Source organism: Thermobia domestica, chromosome 6 (genome assembly GCF_964235325.1).
Source record: "Thermobia domestica chromosome 6, izTheDome1.hap1.1, whole genome shotgun sequence".
In the NCBI taxonomy this organism is placed as follows: domain Eukaryota; kingdom Metazoa; phylum Arthropoda; class Insecta; order Zygentoma; family Lepismatidae; genus Thermobia; species Thermobia domestica.
This window is the reverse complement of record NC_137459.1, coordinates 184,881,391-184,906,947: the sequence shown is the minus strand read 5'-3', so window position 1 is coordinate 184,906,947 and position 25,557 is coordinate 184,881,391. Positions and strand designations below refer to the sequence as shown.

Here is a 25,557-nt window from a genome sequence, read left to right as displayed (position 1 = left end):
TTATTTCAAACTACACATGTAGTAGTTTCGATAAAATGAAATAAGAAAACCGAGACGAAACAAGATTCATAGGTTGATGTAGGGAGAAACTGAAACACCCACAATGAAAAATTGAAACCAATGAATGTCTATTACACAGACATTCAGAAATGAGGCAGAAAAAGAGAAAGAGAAAGAGAAAGAGAAGAAGAGAGGAGAAGAAGAAAAAGAGAAGGGAGAACACATAAAACTGTGGAATTCAAACGTAGGAAGAAAAGAACCTAATATTATAAAGTTCCGTTTCCAGAAATCCAACAGTGATATAGAAATAACCTTTGTTTTTACATATATATTTCAGAACTATTCGAATATACAGAGGATTGTTTAAACATTTATTATATCACTTTCATAATGGATAACATACTCAATTTCAAGTAGAACTGTAGATCTCCGAGACACATCTAGGATAATGTCAAAAGTTTAACACACATGCTTTGTTTCCGCGTGGTTCGATTGCAAATTCGGTAGTGTTCATTGGACGTATTGATCCAAAATACATTCTAATATGTCCAGTAGATAGCGTTGGTCATATCCTCCATTTCAGACTACTAATACAAACTGAACAAAAAAGAAAAACGAAATGAGAAGAAAAGAAAAGAGAAAGAAAGAGAAAATTGAAAAGTGCTATTTTACTGCTAAATTTCTATCAGAAATCTCCTATATTAAAAGTCCAAACTGTATCGTAATGAAAAGTTACAAGTGTTGGAAAGGAAAGGTTTATGTTTCCCATAGATGTAGCATGTTTCAAATTTCATCGTGAATAAAACACATTGAATCATAAGATGGGAACAAATTTTTGTCGAACTAGTGTAAATAAAATTTCGTTTTCAAATAACCAAAGACGTTACCATTTTCTAGTCATTTCCGAAGATTTATCTGTTCCGAACATCCAGCATTGATTTCATCTCTTCCGGATATAACGTAATTTGCATAGATAGAATGAACACGCTAAGAGCTCAAACGGATCATCGTGTCAGTCGAATGATATTAATTAGTTTATAGGCCACCACTTTGTCGAGGATCCAAATCCGTAGTGACACGGTAATTTGACGAAGACTCGGTTACCCAGGGGATAAAAAAGAGATTTTACATATTCCCTTGCGTTTAAACAATATTTCTGCCAGAGTTAACCAGGACTGGAGATATTATCCCCAGAGCACGAAAAACACAACGCCGAAGTTAACAGTTAATTAGATTCTCCAGACCAGGTGTATTGGGCTTCTGCTCCGTTTTAACTTTGGAATATGAAGTGCATGTATGTGTGAGAGGGAAAGAAGTGAAAGATGAAAGACAGGATAGGGGAACGCCAAGAAAGAAAGAGAGGGACGGGACGGGACGAATAGAATTATGAAGCATACTTATCATTGCAGTATATGATGTAGAACGCACACACTGTTTACTCGAACTATCGCTAGTGATGCCTTGTAAGTTCTCCATGAGAAGATGAATCTGTGTTTTCAGCCATTGTTTTATGCGAAAAAATCATACTATCTGATGGGGAATCGAACCAAGATTTTTCATTTGGAAGTCTGACACGTTATCACTACTCCACCGATTGCTTTAGCCAAAGTTTGTTTAACAAATAGTGTAGTCTTTCTTTTTGAGAACAATAACACGAGAAATGTATACTGCAGATCAATGATGTCTTTGGAATGTCCTGATAATTCCCCTGCCCTTTCCCAACCAACATTCCTAAATTGTCTCTATCATGATACATGTGTTTGCTTTCACATTCTTACATATTGCTTGTCCAGTATGATAAGTCGATTTTTCACAATCAATTTGTAAAAATACTTTGACGTGAATAAGATTTGAACTTATGTTAGCTGGATTATTCATAAGACCATTGCGTTACCCCTACACTATCCTGCCACCTGAAGTTACAAGCTAAATATTACATACTTTAGTTTTGATCTTTGGAATGAATCAAAGTGCACAACGAAATTGATTTATTCGACGGCCTAGAGAGAAATTAGTGCAAAGTAATAAAGGAAAAGCACACAATCCAGGAAAAATAGAGGAATAAAACATATTTTGCAGTAATTTCCTCTTGCAAGTTCAAAAGTACGTGAATAATAATAATAATAATAATAATAATAATAATAATAATAATAATAATAATAATAATAAATGTTCACATTCATAATATAGTAGTCTATTATTATTATTATTATTATTATTATTATTATTATTAATATTATTATTATCAATTACCTGCTTCGTTGGGTTAAATTGAGAAAAAATAGTAATATGTTCCGTTACTCAGTCACTGTTTAGTATTACTAAAGCACCCTTTGATATTGTCATTTTCGATGAGCTTTATATATATCCCCTCCCCACCCTATGTTGTGGGGCACGTCATCTGCAGTGTCATTGTTGATCTCAGCTAGCCAGAAAATTATGAATTCGATACTGATATTTTTTATTTCGATCATTTTTATATCTCCACCCCTCATCCAAGTTGAGGGGCTGAATTTGGATTTAAACAGCATCAGATGTGTCACTGTTAATCTCAGCGACTAGAAAAATTATAGATTCGCCACTTATACCAGTAATTTTTTGTTCTTTTTTAAATGTCGCTCCCCCTCTCCATCTCTTAAGTTACACCGTCAAAGTGATATGACAGAAACCATCTCAGGTTCAACCTTGATCAAGGTTGAAAATTTGATCAAGATTGGTTTGGTGGTTCAAGAATCATTAAGTTATATATATATATATATATATATATATATATATATATATATATATATATATATATCCCTCTCCCATTCCCCTCCCAAAGTTCTCCCGTGAAAGTGAAATGAAAAAAATCATCTAAGGCCCGAACCTCACCTATGTTAAAAATTTGATCGTAATTGATCCTTTGTTTCACGAGTTATCAAGTTTTATTTATAGTTTTTAACTTCTCCGTCCCCTCAACCCTAAGTTATATCGTCAAAGTAAATAGATAAATAGCATCTTAGGCCCGAACCTCATCTATGTTGAAAATTTAGTCGAGATCGACCGGGTGCTTCAAGAGTGATCTGATTTTCATTTTACAGCCACTTTCAGTTACAGTTTTTTTTACATATGCCTCTCTCCGGCCCCTACGTTGCACTGTCAAACTGAAATGATAAAAGTCGTCCCAGATCCGAACCTTATCTATTGAAAGCTTGATAGAGATCGGTCTGGTGGTTCAAGAGTTATTACGTTTTATTCATTTTTATATATCCCCTCCTCCTACCCTAAGATTTAACGTTAAAATGAAATGATAAAAAAACTTCCCAGGCCCGAACCTTATCAACGTTGAAAATTTGATCGGATCAGTCGGATGGTTCAAGATTAAGTGCCACAAACATAGTTACTTTCAATTTTATAATATAGGTTATTATTATTATTATTATTATTATTTGCGTACTTTTGAACTTGCACGGCGAAATTAATGCAAAATATGTTTTATTTCTCTATTTTTTCCTCGATTGTATGTTTTTCCTTTATCGGTTGCACTAATTTCTCTCTAGGACGTCGAATAAATCAATTTCGTTGTGCACTTTGGTGCAAATAACGTTACAGGAAGAAGCAGGTTCGTTCTAAAGATTAGGGCTAAAGTAAGTAATATTTGGCTTGTAATTTTAGATGGCATGATAGTGTAGGGGTAACGTAATGGCCTTAAAAATAATACAGTTATCTGACATAGGTTCAAATCCTGTTCACGTCAAAGTTGATTTTTTTACAAAGTGATTGTGAAGAATCGACTTATCATACTGGACAAGCAATACGTAAGAATGTGAAAGCAAACACATGTATCATGATAGAGACCATTTAGGAATGTTGGTTGGGAAAGGGCAAGGGAATTACCAGAACATTCCAAAGACATCATTGATCTGCAGTATACATTTCTCGTGTTATTGATCTAAAAAAGAAACGCTACACCATTTGTTAAACAAAGTTTGACTAAAGCAATCGGTGGTGTAGTGGTAACGTGTCAGACTTCCAAATGAAAAATCTTGGTTCGATTCCCCATCAGATAGTATGATTTTTTCGCATAAAACAATGGCTGAAAACACAGATTCATCTTCTCATGGAGAACTTACAAGGCATCACTAGCGATAGTTCGAGTAAACAGTGTGTGCGTTCTACATCATACACTGCATTGATAAGTGTCCTTCATAATTCTATTCGTCCCGTCCCGTCCCTCTCTCTCTTTCTTGACGTTTCCTATCCTGTCTTTCATCTTTCACTTCTTTCCCTCTCACACATACATGCACCTCATATTCCAAAGTTAAAACGGAGCAGAAGCCCGATATACTTGGTCTGGGGAATCTAATTAACGGTTAACTTCGGCGTCGTGTTTTTCGTGCTCTGGGGATAATATCTCCAGTCCTGGTCATCTCTGGCAGAAATATTGTTTAAACGCCAGGGAATAAGTAAAATCTCTTTTTTATCCTCTGGGTAACCGAGTCTCCCTCAAATTACCGTTTCACTACGGATTTGGATCCTCGACAAAGTGGTGGTCTATAATCTAATCAACATCATCCGACTAACACGATGATCCGTTTGAGCTCTTAGCGTGTTCATTCTATCTGTGCAAATTACGTTATATCCGGAAGAGATGAAATCAATGCTGGATGTTCGGAACAGATAAATCTTCGGAAATGACTAGAAAATGGTAACGTCTTTGGTTATTTGGAAACGAAATTTTATTTACACTAGTTCGACACAAAATTTGTTCCCATCTTATGATTCAATGTGTTTTATTCACGATGAAATTTGAAACATGCTACATCTATGAGAAACATAAACCTTTCCTTTCCAACACTTGTAACTTTTCATTACGATACAGTTTGGACTTTTAATATAGGAGATTTCTGATAGAAATTTAGCAGTAAAATAGCACTTTTCAATTTTCTCTTTCTTTCTCTTTTCTTTTCTTCTCATTTCGTTTTTCTTTTTTGTTCAGTTTGTATTAGTAGTCTGAAATGGAGGATATGACCAACGCTATCTACTGGATATATTAGAATGTATTTTGGATCAATACGTCCAATGAACACTACCGAATTTGCAATCGAACCACGCGGAAACAAAGCATGTGTGTTAAACTTTTGACATTATCCTAGATGTGTCTCGGAGATCTACAGTACTACTTGAAATTGAGTATGTTATCCATTATGAAAGTGATATAATAAATGTTTAAAGAATCCTCTGTATATTCGAATAGTTCTGAAATATATGTAAAAACAAAGGTTATTTCTATATCACTGTCGGATTTCTGGAAACGGAACTTTATAATGTTAGGTTCTTTTCTTCCTACGTTTGAATTCCACAGTTTTATGTGTTCTCCCTTTTCTTTTTCTTCTTCTCCTCTCCTCTTCTCTTTCTCTCTCTCTCTCTTTCTGCCTCATTTCTGAATGTCTGTATAATAGACATTCATTGGTTTCAATTTTTCATTGTGGGTGTTTCAGTTTCTCCCTACATCAACCTATGAATCTTGTTTCGTCTCGGTTTTCTTATTTCATTTTATCGAAACTAATACATGTGTAGTTTGAAATAAGAATTGCGCTCATCTTGTTAGCTAATTTTAGTATGGAAGAGAAGAAAGGAGGAAAGAGAGGGGGTCTCTTTACCTGACACGATTATGGGATAAGAAGGTGTATATTGGGTGGCCTAACTGCATGGCGTTAGCTGTCGCAATTTTTTTGATGCGGAGTGTACCAATTATAAATCTGTTTATGATGAGGCTGCTCTTTGTTGGACTTACAAAGAAATGTATGCTGCACTTCAACAATTGATTCACTCTTTACATACTTCAGTACTTGGGCGTCGCCATTTTCTCGTAAACAAAATACAGTGCCACTGTAGGTGTTGATTGGAACTTATAGGTGGGGTTTAAAACTTTGGATTTTCCTCTATTAAGTGATGTATGGGATGCGTCTCCATCTATTGTCGTTCATTGCAAATAAATATTTTAAATGTGCTCCTTCTTTTTCAATAACTATCTATCTATCTATCTATCTATCTATCTATCTATCTATATATATATATATATATATATATATATATATATATATACAGGGTGGGCCATTTTAATTAATCCACGGAAATATCTGAAAAATGATAAAACATAGAAGAAATGTTTGAAGTACACGTTATATATTGCTAAGGGGGAAAACCATTTCTGCCAAAAGTACCCCTCCCCACCCCCCGGAAATGGGGGTAACGGGGGGTAATTTTGAAATGTCAAATGGGAAAATGGGTCGAGTAATACCTCGTTCGAAAGGTCTTGGAAAACCAAGTAACGCTGTACCAAAATTTGTTTCATATGGAGCACCAGTTTCAAAATGGCCGCCATGATATAGTTCGGAAACTCCAGTAGCCGTAGTATGAAAACCATGGGAGGTAAATGAATGAAACAAAATTGAAATACGTAAATATCATAGGGCATATCGAATGGTGTGGTCCCTGTGATCCCAGTGGCCTCCCTGAAGGGGTCTTGGGGGCTAACTTCGAGATTTCAAATAGTAACATGAGTCGAGTGGTACCTCGTTCGATAAATCTTGCAAAATCAAACATCTTGCAGGAGAAAACGATTGAGGTGAAATAGCAGTGTTCTCAAAAGGCCGACAAAACATAGTATCAGTGTCAGAGAAAAGGTTTAGTATCCGTAGTATGAAAGCGATTGGAGATAAATCAACAGAAGAAAAACTGGAGTAGGTAACTGACGTAAGGCACATCGAGAGGTGTTGTCGGGGTAACTCCACTGAAAGGTATCCGGCGCCAACTTGAAAATTTCAAATAACAACTTGAAGCGAGTAACATCATGTTACATAGACAAATGAATATCAAACAGCTTCTGTAAGAATATTTTCGACATGAGACACCGTTTTCAAAATGATCGCCAAGACATGGTGAATGTGTCTAAGAAAACGTCTAGTGCCCATAGTATGAATACGGGTAAAGATAAATGTAAATAACGAAAATTAAATAAGAAAACCACGGAGGCGTTCCAAGGCTCGAGAATGATACAACAGGGATAAAAATGTTAGAGTAAAATTGCCATAATGTATAGAGAGATATCCAAGTCCTGCAAAATAATCTTTTCCTGTGCTCTGTATGTGAGTGGGGTGGAAAGTAACAGTGAAAGTTCAAATGAGAACTCTACTTTAATTCGCAAATTAAGGCTACCTTACAAATAGGTATGGTATGGTTGAAACATTTGTTTGTGAAGATGACGCTGTAGTGACTAAAAAAAAAGGTGAAATTTTATTTGAATGGTAACGCATATCTGTATGGCTAAGTACGATTTGATGCGAAAACAGAAGGAACGTTATACGAAAGAAGTTGTCGAATAATGCAGTTGCTGGAACTTACAAACGTGTGAATTTGCTAATCTCCGTCGCCACAGAAACTTTTATGCAATGCGTGCTGGTTATTCGGAAAGCATTTCGGGAATATACGTACACACTGTTTCGTCCCTCAAGCTCACAATATGACATGAGTGCTAATAGTTAATCAAAATGTAACTGTGGCCAAGGGCGCCCATGTTGTGGTTTCCAAGGGAGGCAAGAAAAAGCGACATTTCAAATATAGTTTCAAATTTTGCTGTAGCTATTCTAAAAATTCTATTGAGTTTTCGATATGCCGCAGCACAATTTCCTCTAGTGGGCGAGAGCCCCCCTTGCCCCCCTTATGGGCGTCCTTGACTGTGGCCATCCGCATTAACTGAGTGCACTAATTCTCTATCCCTGAAGTCTGCCTTCCAAACAGCATTGGGTAGGTCAAGCGTACGCCCGAACCGTTGTCCGGTCGGACATTGACATTTTAAACTTAGCTCACAAGATCCCTTCAGGGAAGCCGCTGGGATCGCAGGGGTCACATCATTCGATATGCCCTATGATATTTACGTATTTCAATTTTGTTCCATTCATTTACCTCCCATGGTTTTCATACTACGGCTACTGGAGTTTCCGAACTATATCATGGCGGCCATTTTGAAACTGGTGCTCCATATGAAACAAATTTTGGTACAGCGTTACTTAGTTTTCCAAGACCTTTCGAACGAGGTATTACTCGACCCATGTTCCCATTTGACATTTCAAAGTTACCCCCCGTTACCCCCATTTCCGAGGGGTGGGGAGAGGTACTTTTGGCGGAAATGGTTTTCCCCCTTAGCAATATATAACGTGTACTTCAAACATTTCTTCTATGTTTTATCATTTTTCAGATATTTCCGTGGATTAATTAAAATGGCCCACCCTGTATATATATATATATATATATATATATATATATATATATATATATATATATATATATATATATATGGTGTCTGTAACTCGGTTATTTTCAGAGCTACAACAAAATGTAAGTGGGGAAATCGTCTCCAAATATATTTTCAATCTAAAGTGAAGGAATTTTTTTAAATCGGACAAGCCGTTTGGGCTGTACACTCTTTATTCCCACAATGTTAAATGAAAATGAAGTGTTGCTATTTACCTGGATCCACAACACAACTGAATGAAGTTACTCTCTGTTATGGTAACGTGTCGATGGCCAGCCTCCATTTCAAACATGCTCCCAATTACCATACTCTTACAAAATTTGTTCACCTCCCGTCTCGTCCCTCCCTCCCTCAGCCCCTGGTAAATGAGAAAGTTGCATTTTTATTTTACATTGGGTGAATAAAGAGTGTACAGCCCAAACGGCTCATGCGATTAAAAAAAAAAAAAAACTTCCTTCACTTTAGATTGAAAACATAATATTTGGAGATGGTTTCCCTTTTTACATTTTGCTGTAGTTCTGATAATAACAGAGTTACCCTATGTCAGGAAATTTTGAGACACCCTCTATATATAAGGTAAACAAAGTAAGCAAAATATGGTGAATATTCTACATTCGTATTTTTCTTGTTTTTCTTTGTTCGATCATTAACATATTTTTATAGCTCTTGAATTCCCAAGTCTAATGAAAACGGTAAGTGAGTGATTATATTTTAACGACGATATAATCTTTTCCCTGGCCTTTTAAGTACATTTAATGCCAATATCAGCTGTGGCAAAAATTGTAGCTTTATTAATAATAATAATAATAATAATAATAATCGAATATTCCATATCTTTCGTTTGTATATAACATTTGAAACATTTCGTATTGCAGACAAATATTCTACAACTTTCCCACTCAATGTAATGAAACAAATTCACAAATTTGGAGGAAAACATCTCGAGGAAACGGAATACAAAGTCCTGTATTTTGCAAAAACCTAAACGGAAGAATCTGCAATCATCAACTAAATGGAAATGTGGCAAAAGGTAAAAACCAAAATTATTGTGCAGTACTGAAATTATTAGCAACATAATGGGAAGAATCCAGTGACACAGAAAACGAAAATGTAAATGTGAATCTCATTAGATTTTATTCCAGGAGTTCGTCCCGATTTCTTCAATTTTAGATTCTAACATACAGCAAACAATCAACTTTAGTATTGAATTTAATATGAATATTAACACATGTATTTTGATGCAATACTTTACGTTACTGTAATACAAAGAATGTAAATTAGAGTGATGATATCTTTTCACATAGGTTTCTTCCACGAAAGAAAACCTTAAGAAATTAGCCTTTAGTTTCAAAACTTTTTAAAAAATTAAAGAAAACACGTGTTTTACCGTTGAAATACATCCTTATGTACGAAATATATATAATCTTTTTTCGGTAGAACTGTTGTCTACTGTTATCTGGTTTATTTAACTAGTATATTGTTTATCTTTAAGTAGCAATCGTGGTCTTACATGACTATTATGTTTCATCATTATAAAAATAATTTCATTTTGAAGAATTAATATAGAGAAATTGCGTATCTTATAAAAGAAATAATTCACTTAGGGAGTTATTCACCATAAATTCTGTACGAAAACCCTTAATAATTATTCTATACTTATCTAGGGGTAATACATTTTCAAAATGGCTGACTTGCACTATGATTGTTTCCAAAGGATTAATAAAGTTAGCTACACATAGTACAAAGTAATGTCCTTAAATAATCACAGTTATGCGCCATACTTGCAAAGTAAATCTTGCTAACACTAAAATGAAAAACTGTTAGGGTTGATGTTGACACTTATAATCTCAAAATATTTCGAAAAGAAACTTACAACTTGTCTAAACAAAATTAAAATAAATAAATACATACATAAAAATAATTCTTTATTTTAAAAGTTTACTTGCTGTGTTTTAATGTAAGACACTCAAAATCATATAAAGAGACGTCAAATAAAAATTATGCCTTTCTTGATTTAAAATTTTAATTTAATGTTATTTTTTTTTTTTTTTTTTTTTCTACAGAGGACTACTCATGTCCAGTACCAGAGAATCTCTCAGCATTGCACTCTGATTCCTCTTGTATTAAGCTTCAAACGGGGCAAAGATATCCTGACGATGAGGAAGAAGTAAGTTACATTGTATATTAGGAATATTCTACAATCGACAGGAGAACTGCTTTCCGACTGCTACATTTTGTTTTACCAATAGCTTTCGAGTAAATTAACCAATTTGAATAAAATTTCCTTGGCAAAAAAAGAACATAATTCTGTAAATGTTACCAAAAATAGTATTCAGATTGAAATATTTATGAAGAAGATCGTATTTTCAAATTATAATGAAAGAAAATATAGCAGTGGGAAAGCATTTCTTTCCACTATAGATCAATTATTCTATCTATTTGCTCCTCATTACTTAAACTAAAGTAAAAATCCCATACATCTGAAAAACATATTTGTATACATGTTCTTAATACTTAAAGCAATTGAATTAAATGTTCATTCCTCTTGTAACGTAAAAAAAAATTATAAAAAATATTGTAAATATTTTATGGAGATAAGTTACATTTTGAATAATATTGAAGCTAAACTTTATTTTCGTAGGCACTGGAAGAACCTTGCCAAACTGAAGATATCTATTTTGATGATGAATTGCACCCAGAAAAAGAGTTAGAATCTCATCTGCAGCTCAGTTACAGTGAAGAGCGACGTAATAGCTTATCATCAGATGCAAATTTAAGCGAAGTTTCATCTACTGAATATTGTAAGTTTTGTTTTAACATTAAACAATTAATGAATAAACGTAAAATTGGAATATGCACGCGTACACTGTTTTACTTTAGTACTTCTTTTTAGAACGAGTTTTTTTTTTTTTTTTATATATATATATATATAGAGAGAGAAACGACAATTAAATTTGGTTTGCCTCTAAAAATAGGGAAATATGAATGGAGGATTTTCCGTCGATTTAACTTCATAAAATTATTTGTGTGAGAGAATATTTTGGAAGTAAAATTTTAACATGCATGACAAACGTTTCTAGATTTGTAATTAGTAGTATTTGTGAACTAATATATATTCGCTGCTATTGTTAGTAGAGGAATTTTGTATTAGCACAAGCAATGAACCCATCACATAATTTTAAAATTAATTTATTTTTTTTCACAATCCGTTACGGAACACTGTCTCACAAATTTGGTGTTTTCTCATATCTTTGTGTTTCTCTCTTTGACATAATATGTATATATGTGAAAAAAACAGAATATACAAGGTATTCCCTATATTATATATAATATTCACAGGATGGACCATTTATCTTGACACGCCTTTGTGACTTTTAAACTAATACAATGTCCCACAAAGGGGTTCACTCAATGTTAATAACATATAATATATTAAATAACCTGATCAAATTATTATTATTTGGTACTCTCATGACTGGTATGTGTACCCATTAATTTGTTTTCTCTCCCGTTCATTTTTTCTTTCATTTTCAGTTCAGTTGCCAATAGCGACAAGTACTTGACAAAATGGCTGGGAACCTTTCCTTTGAGCAACAAAATTGGATTTTGAAGTATTTGTGGGAGTATGAGAACATGAAAGAAGCGCAGAGACGATGACGAGCAGAATTTGATACTGCACCACCGTCATGTGTATTACGAAATTACGCAACTAGTTTGAGAGGGAAGGAACTGTGTGTGATCTGAGGAAGGGACTGCGTGGCAGGAAGAAATCAGTAGCTGACGAATGAGAGGTAAAAGCACTGTTACAAGCTTTCATAACATCCCCTCAGAAATCCATACGGCAAGCTTCACGTGAATAATGTGTAAGCAAATCAAGTGTTCACCGCATTTGAAAGCAACCAAAGTGAAAACCCTATATTCCCAGGTTGCTTCACGCAATCAATGAGGACGATCCGGATAGGCACCTCTAATTTTGTGAATGGGTTTGTGATAATGAGCAGTTGATTGATTTCATTGTTTGATCTGGTAAGACGGCTTTTAAATTCAATGGAACCATCAATCGCCACAGCTATGAGTACTGAGCAAGAGATAATCCCCATCTTATGGAAGAACGAGCTGTTAATCTTCCTGGGTTGTAAGTGTGGTGTGATATGTATCTCAGAGCACTTGTCGGCCATTCTTTTTTGAAGGAACAGTGACAGGTGTAGAGTACCTTAACATGTTGCAAGAAAACAATGTGCTAACTGTTCATCAACTGTACCCGGATGAAAATTTCTTTCTTCAACAAGACTACGCACCACCACGTTACCATCAAGACCTGCGGCAATTCGTGGATGAAACATTTAGTATGAGGTAGATAGGCTGATAAGGAAGTGTCGAGTATTCACCTAGATCTCCCAACCTAACGCCGTTAGACTTCTTTCTTTGGGAAACTCTGAAGAACACCGTCTACGTCACAAAACCACGTACGCTGGATGCCAAGAGAGAGGCGATTGAGAACGCCTGTGAATCCACTCCAATGAAAACCATATCACATGTTTGTCGATTTTTTTCCATAGCGTTGCCGATGATGTGTTGCTGCAAATATAATCAGTAATGTCTTGAACATCTTTGTGACTTTAAAAAATCATATTTTATTTATTTTGGTTCAAGTTATTGAAGTTCAAACAGTGCAAATCTCTTTGTGAGACACCTTGTACATGCAAAACACTGGAATTTCGTACCATACAAATACTAAAAAGGGGGACATTGTTTAACATTGTTGCGCAACTAAGGACGCTACAGTGTCACAAACATCAAAGGTTCTGCGACAGTAAGAACGCAAATAGTATTGGACGAGGTAATGCACATCAAAAGTGCTTTAGTGTTGAATATTAGTACGTCTGGTACGTGCCAAATACAGCCTAAAAGCTGCATTTTTGATTACAATATGCTACTTCTAGGGTTACTAGGTTATATTAAAATAAAGCTTTTCAGATAGGGAGCCACTTCAAAATCTGTGTAGAACACCAAAATGGCGCCTATTCAAGATGGCGTCATCGACTTTTTAAAATTCACTCTATCTCAGGCTCTATACTTCCGATTTCAATTTTCTTTTTTATTTAAAAGCTTATAAAAAGTGAAAACTTTTTTGTCATTACATATTTTTCCTAAACCTTAAGGTTTCCACACACTTTTGAAAAAAAAAAAACTAAAAAAAATCACTTTCTTCAGAAAACGTATTGTCTAATAACTTTTTTATAACATGGAATTTCACTTTTCGACCTCAGTAGACAAAGAATAACCACTGTATCAGCTTTCCATCGAAGGCATGCAACTTCCACTTCGTTGCCAAACTTCCTGGATAATCGTCGTTTAATAGGCGTTTACTTGCGTATAAGCGATCGAGCCATTTTCTACTGAAGTTCGCGAAAGTCTTATTTTGAAGATTTTATTATTCTTCGAAAATTCTCTGTTAATCTACATTCTTTTCTTTATTATAAAGTTTCCTTAATTTTGAATGTTCTCTGTCATGGAAATAATCTGAAGTCATTTTTTTGTGGATTATATTTTATAATTTCTTGAAATATGATTTAATATTTCTTCCTACGTATTCTCATAATTTTATTTCCTTAATATTTTACCCACTCATACAACTTACACCCTTTTTTCTTGATTCTTAACAGATTAAATTAATTTGAGATGGCTTCAAGACGACTACAGCTGGTAGATATTAGCTTAGAACATTAAACTCGTGGAGCCATAGACTGGACTAAATGTTGCATCTGTCAGAATGCTACAGATGAAGACTTGGTTTGTCCAGCGTTGCACAAGGCAAAACCACTTATTGGTGCTGGCTACAAGACACTTGCAGCAAATTTAATCGAATTCCAGATGATAGGAGAGGTGCCTCTTGATTTGGATTTAGAGAAGTTAGATGACGGGGATGGAGTTGACGAAACATTAAGAAAAGACAAAGCGAAGTGGCATCAAAAGTGTGCTCTTAAATTCAATAAAACTAAACTTAATAGGGCTATGAAACGGAAACGATCAGAGAGTCCACGTACTCCTTCTGATGAAGACATAACCCGGTCTAGCCGTTCCACTAGTGTTTCTATTCAAATGAAAGATGAAATATGTTTTATATGCAAGCAAACGGGCGGAATTCGTAGACCTCTTTTTAAGGTTGCTTCCCTTCAAGACAAAAACTGAAGAGATGTGCAGAAGTGTCCAAAAACATAGAACTAAAAGCATTCCTTGAAGGTGGTGATTTAGTTGCTAAAGAAGCGAAATACCACAGAAAGTGCTATACAAATCTGACAAACTGTCTACGAACACCAAGCACAATAAGAGAAGTTGCGGTCAGCTCTGTATGCAAAAGCATGGCATTTGCTTCTGTTGCACGCTTCATAAGAGAGAAATTACAGGCCTCTGAATCCAATAATACAGAAATCGCATTCAAAATGTCTCAATTAACAGCAATTTATACAAACAACATTGCAAACCTTCTGGATGTGAAAAGTAAAGACATACCAAACATACATACAACCCGTCTGCGTGAAAGAATTATGGACCACTTTCCAGAGCTCTAAGCTCAACTTTCAGGCAGAGAATATTTCCTTTATCGTGACGGTGCTAACGTTTTCCAAAATGTTTATTGTGAAAACCAAGATGATGATGCTGTGGCATGTGAAAGATTTATAAAACATATTAGAGAGGATATAACACGTACAAACGTTACTTTTAATGGCCACTTGACTGAGGATCAACTGGCTGCAAGTGTTCCTCCATCTCTTCTGGCTCTAGTGAACTATATTCTTTATGGATATACTGAAGTAGAATACACAACAAAAGCAACTCAGCCTGCATTGACTATCAGCCAATTAATAGTTTTCAACCACAGTGAAAATATCCCTAAAGGTAACATTATTCGCCATAAAAAACGCCATGAGCAACCACTTCCATTGTATATGGGTCTATCAGTATTTGGAAGAACACGAAACAATGCAATAATTGAAATGATGCACGAACGAGGTCTTTCTGTATCACCGAATAGAATTATGGAGTTAACTGCAAGTCTGGGTAGTTTGGCGATTAAAAGAGCTGAGGAAGAAGGCTTAGTATGCCCCTCAAATTTGCTTCATGGCCTTTTTGTGGTTGGTGCATATGATAACATCGATCACAACTATACTAGCACAACATCAGAATCGTCTTTCCACAGAACAGTAATTTCTATATTCTAAATCCCTGCCGAAGGAAACGTTGGAGTAACTCGTAAATTTACTTCCAACATTTCGTGTGATGATGAAAGAAGGAGGAAAATGCCTGAACTTCCAGAGCTACAGTGTTGTTAAATCTGTAACATTGCCTTCTAGGCAGCCACCTGAACCAAAAGCAAACGAAAGCACCTGTTCCAGAATGTCAACTTTTACATTTGGATCTGAATGGAGAAAGGAACAAGAATGGCTAAACCAGCCCTTACAGAAAGAAATGATGGATCTCTAGATATTTCCTGGGCAGCTTTCCATGCTTCAAGGGAAGAAACTTCATCCGTTGAACTTGCTTGTAGTTTCCTTCTACCACTATTCAACCAAAGTTCTTCTTCACCATCAATGCTGAGGCGCGCGATGGAACAAATAAATAAAATTACAACATTTCTAAATCCCGGACAAATACCTGTCATATGTGTGGATCAGCCTTTGTTTGCTTTGGCTGAAACCATCCAGTGGAACTGGACTGACGTTTATGGTGAATCGAAGCTTGTAGTCATGTTTGCACCATTCCATATTGTACAGACATTTCTAAAAGTACTAGGGCAGATTCTCCAGGGTAGTGGCTGGACTAATGTAGTGGTAAACTCTGGAATCAAGGCAGAAACAGGATCAGAAGCAACTGTTAAAGTTATTCACGTGACAAAGGCAAGAACAATTCATCAAATTACAGCTGCTGTTTTGTACAGTCTACTGAAGGATGCATTTGCATACGAAAACCCAGAGGTCGCATTTGAACAATGGATTGAAGAAAAATGTTCCAGGTGCCAAACGTTCCGATTCTGGATCTTAGTTCTAAACTTGGAGATACTCCTTTTGTGTTTCGTTAGGTCGATTAGGCAAGGAAACTATAAACTTTTCATCCAAACACTAAAGAAGATAACACCTTGGTTTTTCTTGATGGGCCATTACCGCTATGCACGTTGGTTGCCAGTCCATATAAAAGACTTGGAAGAGCTGAAAGACACAGCACCCACTATACACAAATACTTTTGTAACGGTCAGTTTGTGACTCACAAAACAAACAATCCCTTTTCTGCACTCGCTGTAGACCAAGCTCATGAGCAAATTAATGCTGTAATAAAAGGCGATGGTGGTGCCATAGGTCTATTGCAAGACACAACAATGTTAACAAGGTGGATGCTAGCTGGACCAGAATTAGTTACAATCGTAAATGAGTTTGAGGCCCAGAACAAAATCAACATTACCGACCGTAGGGCTCGCCATGAACAATATGCTGCTTACCAGAGAAAGTTTCAGTACAGGAAACAAGCCTTAAAAGAAAGCTTCCTTGATTTCGGAAACCCTTTTGAACTAAACGCTTCCGATCTTGTAGTTTGGGACACAAAGGTTGTGATGGATACAGAGAGAGTGAAAGCTCTAGTTGATGCAGAGGAAACTGCTTTAGAATTATATAACAATTATGTGAAAGAACGTTTGTCTACAGAGGCAAATGTTAGTATATATGCTCCACTGCGCAAGATTGGAACAAAGATATTCGGATATGTTCAGAAAAATATTTCCTCTGCAATTATTTCTGACTTGCGAAATGATGTTGAACTTTTCTCTAGAGCTTTCATTGTAAGCCAAAACAGAGAGTTAGATTTGGACAAGTTTTTTGAATACTTCTGCTCCACCCTCTCTTTCCTCAAATGGAGTTTTGCGAGCATGTCAGAAATCTCTGCTAACCAAGATATTAGAAGAAAGTACTGAGGTCCCACAGTTTGAAGGTTTCTGTGACACAATTATTTACGATGGCTCAGCACTAATACATACACTTCCACTCAAAGTATCACGCACTTTCGGAGAATACTGTGGTATGGAGTTCAAAAACAGAATTTTAAATGATGTTGCAAAGTTTCAAGCAAAAAGAGTACATATGTCATGGGATTCTTACTCAACAGTTTGCCTAAAGAAGTTTGTTGGAGAGAAGAGAGGTACTGGAATTCGTCGCCAAGTAGCACCAGGAAACATGCTACCCAAAAAATGGAATGACTTTCTCTCATGCAGTCAGAACAAGACAGAATTATTTAAGTTACTTGGAGAACAAGCACTTTTGAAGTTTGGCTGGACTTACGTAATCACTGAGATTGATGGCATCGTTCGTTCATCTAGATTGGAAGAAACATCAATCGATGGAGTCGAATACAGAAAACAGGAAGAAGCAGATGGAAGGATATTTCTGCACGCTCAAGATAGTGTTCTGCATGGTGCAAAGAAAATATTAATTTACGCAGTAGATACCGATGTAGTTGTTTTGGCAATCTCATTTTTCATTAATCTGAAAAGTGCTGGTCTTGAGGAGTTATGGCTTCTTTTTGGAGTTGGTAAGTCTCAAAGATTCATCAGTATTAACGCCATCTTTGAAAGTATTGGTAAAGATAAAGCTGTTGCCTTGCGAGGATTCCATGCATTTATCGGATCAGATGCAACTTCATCATTTGCTATGAAACGGAAACAGGCTTCTTGGAATGTATGGAAATCATTCCCAGAGGCTACAAAAGCCTTTAATGCTATCTCTGTTCCAGAAGATTCTATATCTGAAGAAACTTTATCACTTCTGGAGAAGTTCGTTGTTTTGTTGTACTACAAAGAAGGCGAATACTTATCAGTCAACCGTGTGAGAAAAATCCTCTTTACTTCAAAAGGCTGAAATCTTCAAAGCTTACCACCAACTAAAGAGGCACTAAAACAACATTGTCTCCGTTCAGCATATCAGGCAGGACAAGTCTGAGGTCGGGCCTGCTTAGTCGGAGCCAACATTCCAGGACCGGAAGGATGGGGATGGACTATGGTTGATGAAGAATGGACGCCAATATGATCATCTCTGCCTTCTATTTGGGAAGCATGTACAGAACTGGTCAAGTGCAGATGTGCTGTGTCATGTCGCGCTCGATGCTCTTGTTTAAAGGCCAAAATTCCTTGCATACTACTTTGCGCAAACTGTAATGAGGGCCAACAATGTGGAAAACCTTACAACAAGAGCTATGAATTTTACTGACATTCGTACGATCGTTCATTACAAGCATTTAATTGTTTATCAAAGAGTAATAGCTGTGTCCAGCAGTGAGTCACACGATGAAGATGTGTGGGACTACAAGGAAAACCTAAGCTTCAATAATAAAGTTTTTCACGTATAATTAATCAGTGTTACATTAATAGTGTAAAATAATAATAACAACATTAATTGGACTTAAAAGGGTACAATAAAAATACGCACAAAAATCTTTAAAATAAAACTTCCGTGAATTTAACTAGAAAATAGCTCGATCGCTTATACGTAAGTATATGCCTGTTAAACGACGATTATCCAGGAAGTTTGGCAACGAAGTGGAACTTGCATGCCTTCGATGGAAAGCTGATACAGCGGTGATTCTTTGTCTACTGAGGTCAAAAAGTGAAATTCCGAGTTATAAAAAAGTTATTAGACAATATGTTTTCTGAAGAAAGTGATTTTTTTTTTAAATTTTTTCAAAAGTGTATGGAAACCTTAAGGTTTAGAAAAAATGTGTAATGACAAAAAAGTTTTTACTTTTTATAAGCTTGTAAATAAAAAAAAAAAGAAAAAAAGAAAATTGAAATCGGAAGTATAGAACCTGAGATACAGTGAATTTTAAAAAGTCGATGGCGGCCATCTTGAATAGGCGCCATTTTGCTGTTCTACACAGATTTTGAAGTGGCTCCCTATCTGAAAAGTTTGCTTTTAATATAATCTAGAAACCCTGGAAGTGGCATATTGTAATCAAAAAGTGCAGTATATTTTTACGCACCAGACGTACTATATTACGGTCATCGTATGACGTATTTCGAACAAGTAGGAAGAAAGTTACAAGGAATTGAAAATTAATTTTTATCAAAGAACTTTATTTCGAAAAATTGTTTAGATAAGTACAGCATCCAATCCCGTAGATAGTTTTCAATAGAAATAAAGATCATAATGTCCTTTATAGCAATTTGATATCTTAAACCATTCTGAAGATATGAAAAAAGTTAAATTTGATATATTGCTTAAGATGGCGTACTAACGGGAACTTTTTAAAACAATTTTTGGTTTACTTTGCTTGTATAACATTACTACAATCCTTTTTGGTAGGAGTAATTACAAAAAGTTCTCGAATTACATAGTTTTAAGCAGTATTGCAAGCTTTATCATCATTTATCATATCTTTAGAACAGTGTGAGGTATGGAATTGCTGTAAACGCCATTATGATCTTCACATTCATTGAAAGTCACATATGCAATTGAATGATATACTTATCTTAGTAGTTTTTCGAAATAAAGATTTTTGAAAAAAAAAGTCAAATTTTCAATCCCTTGTATTTTTATTCCTATCCATTCAAAGTCCGTGATATCATGACCATAGTATTAAATATTAAAGTATTTCAGATTTGGATTGCCCCGTCCATCTCACTTGCGTTATTACTTTTATACAGGAGATCAAAATTGGATATTTGTGATACTATAGCGTCCTTAGTTTGCAACATTGAATAACAAATTGAATAAGATAGGTTTTAGTTGGCATGTAAATTTGAAATATGTAATAACCTGACGTAGTGCTATTTGAAAAACAATATAACTTCATGTTGGGTTGACAACACTGTTAAGTTGGTGATATAACGGAGTAAGTCAAGGAATATCACCCTGCTTATATTTGCACGGTACAGAATTTCAATGTTCATTGTGTATTAGTTTAAACGTTATAAGGGCGTATCAAGATAAATGGGCCATATTATTTTTTATAAAGTTCGTAAGTATAACGCTAGGATGAAAATAAGATTGATTTGCATTTACATAATATGTAGGAAAATGTAGGTATAATATGAAAGCGTTACTTAACCAAGATTTAAGAGCTTTAAATTACAAAAAGTGTTGCCAATACCTGTTCCATAGAAAGGAATCACTCTACTCTTCTCATTGAAGTTTATAAAATGTATCTTCCAATATATCGAGGAATTTTGGGTAAGAATACCTATTTTCTGAATGAATTGCCACAAATATCCAAATCTTTTCTTGGTAATTTGACTTCTTAAGAAAACATCTGTTCTGGACTTAGTTACATCAGTACTCATAAAAAGTAGTCGTCCCCTATAGGACCTGGGTGATTTAACAGTAGTAAGAAAGTAAATCATGACCGCCTTCTGTATATTTTGCTCAATGGCGTTTAAAAGAGATTTGGTTATGATTAAAAAAATAAAGGAAAGAAAATTTTGAAGAAATGTAAAGGAAAAAGAAATGAGAATTTTAAAGGAAAAATAAAATGAAGAAGTTTCTTTTCTCTATTTCTTGATCGAAAAACAGATTTTGTAGTATAGTGTTACGTTCCTACAACCAAAATACAGCACAGCAAACTATCGATTATTCGTGTGTAGATTATCTGGCTTGCAAGTTATTCGTGCAGGGTATTTTTATTTTTTTGAACTTCGGTGAAGGTGTTCTAAAAATTGAAACACCAAGAAACTTCGAATACGTGGGAACTCAGTTTACATAACTAGTAACGTACATGTGACACACAGCAACAATCAAAACGTAACTAGTGTATAAAAACACAGTATTATATAAGGAATAGAACTGGAGAAACTCATGAAAGCTAAATCTGACTGTAATTTCATTACAGTGTCCTATTTAATTAGAAACAATGGTATGTTTGTGATTTTCATATACTAAGCCAGTATTGTGGCTGATCAATAAACATTTCCGATTATTTGTGTCGTTTTGTCAAGTGATTAACATGGATGACCGAGAGTTTGATGTATTACATGTATGAATGTATAACAGTTTATTGTTTATTCATGTTTTTGATCATAGATATGTCACGACTTGTAAAACATCATGTAATTTTCTCACAGATGATACATTAATCTTGTTCACCATTGTTGGAATAGCTTCATTTGACCAATGTTACACTTCAGTGTGGTAGTTCTTTACATCCTGTACGCCGCCTGTACCTTTCGACAATTGCTCTTTGCACCAAAAGAATAATGATTCGTCACCGGTAAATTTATATTTAAGGTCACCGGTATATTTAAGTCCTTCCCTGTGCTACTTTTACTCAGGAGTGTCATTATCTTCTGACTAAGATCAATTTAATATAATACTGTCATTTTCTTAACTTACCCAAATATTTCTCAACTAAAACACTGGCTTTTACTGTGCCTCTTCTGTTAAATGTATAGAGTTAATGATCCTTTTCCTACTTGATAAAACATATATACAGTTAAACTCACGTTTCTTAATTTTTTTTTCCAGCTCCCTTGCTTATTTATCCTTTTCAAGCGATTTTTTTTTTCGACATTTATTTTTGAAAGCCTGTGTGTGTGTGTGTGTTTGTGTGCAAGTTAGCGACAGATTTTGGACGATCAACTTCAGACCAAGTTTATTATCGATAAAGACTTCTTTTCTCAGTCGAAAAATGTCTACATTTATTCTTCTCTGCGTATTTACTTATATTATTATCAGTACTATCACGCAAGTGCGTGTTATAAGATTGTAATGCTAGTACGTACGTATGTTGGTCCGCACGATAACTCTGGAACGATAGCGAATTTTTGAATTCTGTTTTCTGATTAGATAGCTAGAGCGATTATCTTGGCCAAGTGCGTTATCGTATTCAATCCGTTAACTTCTTCATGGGTAAAGATGGCTTAACGGTGAGTATCCATATCCCATTTTCTACTATTGAAACAAAGATGTATAATTGTAGAGTGCTAGAAGTCACACATCGTTCCATTAGATGGCAGCAAATATCTTAGAGCGGATGACATCTACCGGACGAAATTGAAACTTCTGGAAATAGAAATAAATGTATGTTTCGTATGATGCTCTTTACTGTCTTCCCGCAGAGTATATTATTATATTTTCACTGCGCTCACTCACTTAGTTGGACTAAGATGCTCGCAATATTTTAAAAAAGTCGACAACCATTGGTTTACTCATTTCACTGATTTATTTTTCGCTGCACAGTTATTTTATTGATTTTCAATCGATCTTCATCAAATAAGGAGTAAATTCAGAATCACGTTAAATAAACTTATTCAAGTTTATATGTCCTAGGGACAGCTTTTCAGTAGATTCGCCTTAGTGAAGCCTATTACTTATCGCTACACATATATGGCTACAATTAATACTATTATAATTGATTGGAGTTCAACATTCCTTTTTCAGCAAGTAGGTTATTTGAAATATACTTCTTAGACTGGAATTTGAACCTAACGTACTCTCACTGGAGAGCGAACCGCAGACCACGTATACGAAAGGAACGCGTCTTAGCTATTTGGTCATTAAGGGGAACTGTAATAAATGTTTACTTAAAGGAACCGTTCTATGATTGAAAGTCAATTGATCAACTCAAGTTTAAACTGAAGTTAGAGCCTACACAGAATACCATGACCCGGCAGATGGATTAGATAGTTGAGTAAAGGGTTCAATGGCTCCTACCCTTGTTATTTCTGGAACCGGAAATCGCTACATATTAATTCAAGTAGATCTCAAAATCCGGACGATGGTGGTTCAATACCAGAAACGATGTTATCTACAGGAATAAAATCTCCAATCATGTGAAAGAAAACAATATGCGCTAACAATTTGGTTCCATTGGAATAGTCACTTGATGAGCTTCAACTCATACATATATTCTGGTATTGCTTTCAAAACTAATTTTTTATTCTACACTACACTACACTACAAAAAAAAAAAAAAAAAAAAAAGCTCTTTCGCGACTCCAAGTATTAGCAATTATTTTTTCGTTCTTTTGTGATTACATGAAAAATATCTTAATTAGAAAATATCAATGTAGCCATTACGTGGTACTGCAGGTAACTTAAAATTTAGGTACATGAAGCTATTATATTCCATGTAGACGAAAATATTCCTACTTTGGAGTGAATTCCCTTATCCTCTTCAGGATTGTCAGTGGCCGGAAATCTGACTCTCGCTTAAAATTTAATTTAATTATTTTACACTACTTGGAAGAAACAATTTTATAGGTGTGTTTCATATTTTCTGCTAGTGCTCCCTCTGCTGTTGTTCTAGTGCTAAACTTTCAAATCAGAATAAAAATGAAACGGAAAAGTAATTTCAATATAATCGTTAACTAGAGCGTATGAAATATACTGTATTTACTGAATTTGGGTGTACAGTGGGAAAGAAAAGTTTGAATTTTACAGAATTTCTCACAATTATTTTCTTTCGTAGGTAACTATTTCGTTGACCATTCAGATGATGATGATGATGATGAGAGCTCACATGACTTTCGTTTACCAAAGGAAAGAGAGGATGATCAAGGTGTCCTAATTACCTGATTACCTGCATTTAACATTGAAATATTCTTTGCACTTTCATACAAATTTGTACTCTACTTCATACGTACGCTTCAATTTCTAAAAAAAATATTTAAGTAAAAAAAAAAAAAAAAATGCAAAAAGAATGATAAGAGCATTGTCATGTTTGTGTCTATCTTAAGCTCACTATCTCCTTCATAATAAGTCTAATATAGACTCTCACACGACAAGCGTAATTTTCCATTATACACGTGAAAAACCAAAGCAAAAAACAAACAGTAATTAATCTTTTTCTGTCCTGAATGATCTGTTCTCACTTAGACATAGTGTGACAGCGCCTTTATTTTGTGTTTTTTATTTTTAACAATGAAATAAATATACCGTATATTTGACTTACTTCATTTTATGGAAACTAGAACGTAATTAACAAAGTAAATGGACTTTACAGTATAACTGTAAAATCTTATTACAGACCAATTGTAACAATGCGGAAACTGACATCTTCGACATTAAACAGACAAGGAGTGAAAATCAAATATGTAACACTGACGTCATAAAATTATGTCAGATTCCAGTGTCAATAAAACTGTACGGCTCCAAATATTATTTCTATAGTTCCAAACAACTTAGTTCCTAGGCCAGCACATCTTAAGCATTCATTTTAATGCAGTTTACCGGATTACTTGATTAATTTTTTCACTAACTTCATTCTTTTGGAAATAACAAGACCAATGACGTACTTCATTCATCCATTAAATTTAATTTATAAGCAAGCACCAACATTCGGATTTATAAGTTCCGAAATCCATTTACGCACTACATTGTCATATATGTGAAAGCAGAACGTCATTTTGCAGACCGTGTGTACACACAATCATATAGTTCAAAACTATTTTTAAAATAACAAATGTTAAAACTTGAGTGAAAGTATTCAAATCAATTGTTAAAGTCCATGAATTAAATGTATATTGCAAACACCTCATAGTGTACCTTCACAATTGGAATCATATGGCATTTTAAATAACATAAAACTAACAGTATGATGAATTGTATGATTAATTATTGTATATGAATGTTTTCAACACGTTATATTAAATTAAGTTTGTATCTTAGATATTTAAAACTAATAAAATGCTATAAACTTTATCTTGTTCTATCATTTATCAACTCATACATACTTACTCAAATATTTATTAGAATGAGTTATGTCCTGAATTATATGCATATTACATGTAATAACAGAATAATAGCTGCTCTCGCCTTCGGTGCGAGCGGTCCTGGGTTCGATTCCCGGTGGGGGCACTCGATCTAAAATGTGTAAAAGGCTTTTTCAAGCCAGCCTACCCTGAATGATGTTTTCCTGGGTTTTCCTCAATTACACCAGGCAAATGCTGGGGTGGTACCTAACATATAAGTCCCAGGCCGCTTCCTTCCTTTCCCAATCCTTTCTTCCTTCCCTTTCCCCGGACAATGTAATCGCCGAGGGACGTCATCCCTCATATCTGTGACGGGATAACATGATAATAGATGCTAAGAGCCCAGAAGTGTAAATCCTAAACAGAATAATAGCTCCACACCAGTTACGAAAACAATAATTAAAAATTGCAGTACTACTGATTAGAGAAATCTAAATAGGTTTCCTTACTTTATTAATTTATTTTTTGTTTACCTTTGACAGGATTTGCTCTTCTGTCCAAAAATATGTGTTGCATATCTTTAGAAATTATATAAATA

General features: G+C 34.8%; 1 protein-coding gene across 3 annotated transcripts in view; it reads left to right on the top strand.

The window, feature by feature from the left end:
- The window catches only part of LOC145687742 (uncharacterized), a 356,205-nt gene extending 331,243 nt beyond the window's left edge, over positions 1-24,962 (top strand). For 2 of the 3 annotated variants that reach the window (XM_081761190.1, XM_081761189.1), the window contains exons 14-17: positions 9,172-9,326; positions 10,360-10,463; positions 10,938-11,097; positions 23,738-24,961. In XM_081761190.1, coding sequence (XP_081617316.1) covers positions 9,172-9,326; positions 10,360-10,463; positions 10,938-11,097; positions 23,738-23,844 — 526 coding nt within the window. In that variant the 3' untranslated portion in view covers positions 23,845-24,961. Of the gene's footprint in view, positions 1-9,171; positions 9,327-10,359; positions 10,464-10,937; positions 11,098-23,737 lie in introns of all 3 variants that reach the window. The other variant, XM_081761191.1, reaches the window with a different exon arrangement.
- Positions 24,963-25,557: the final 595 nt, after the last annotated feature.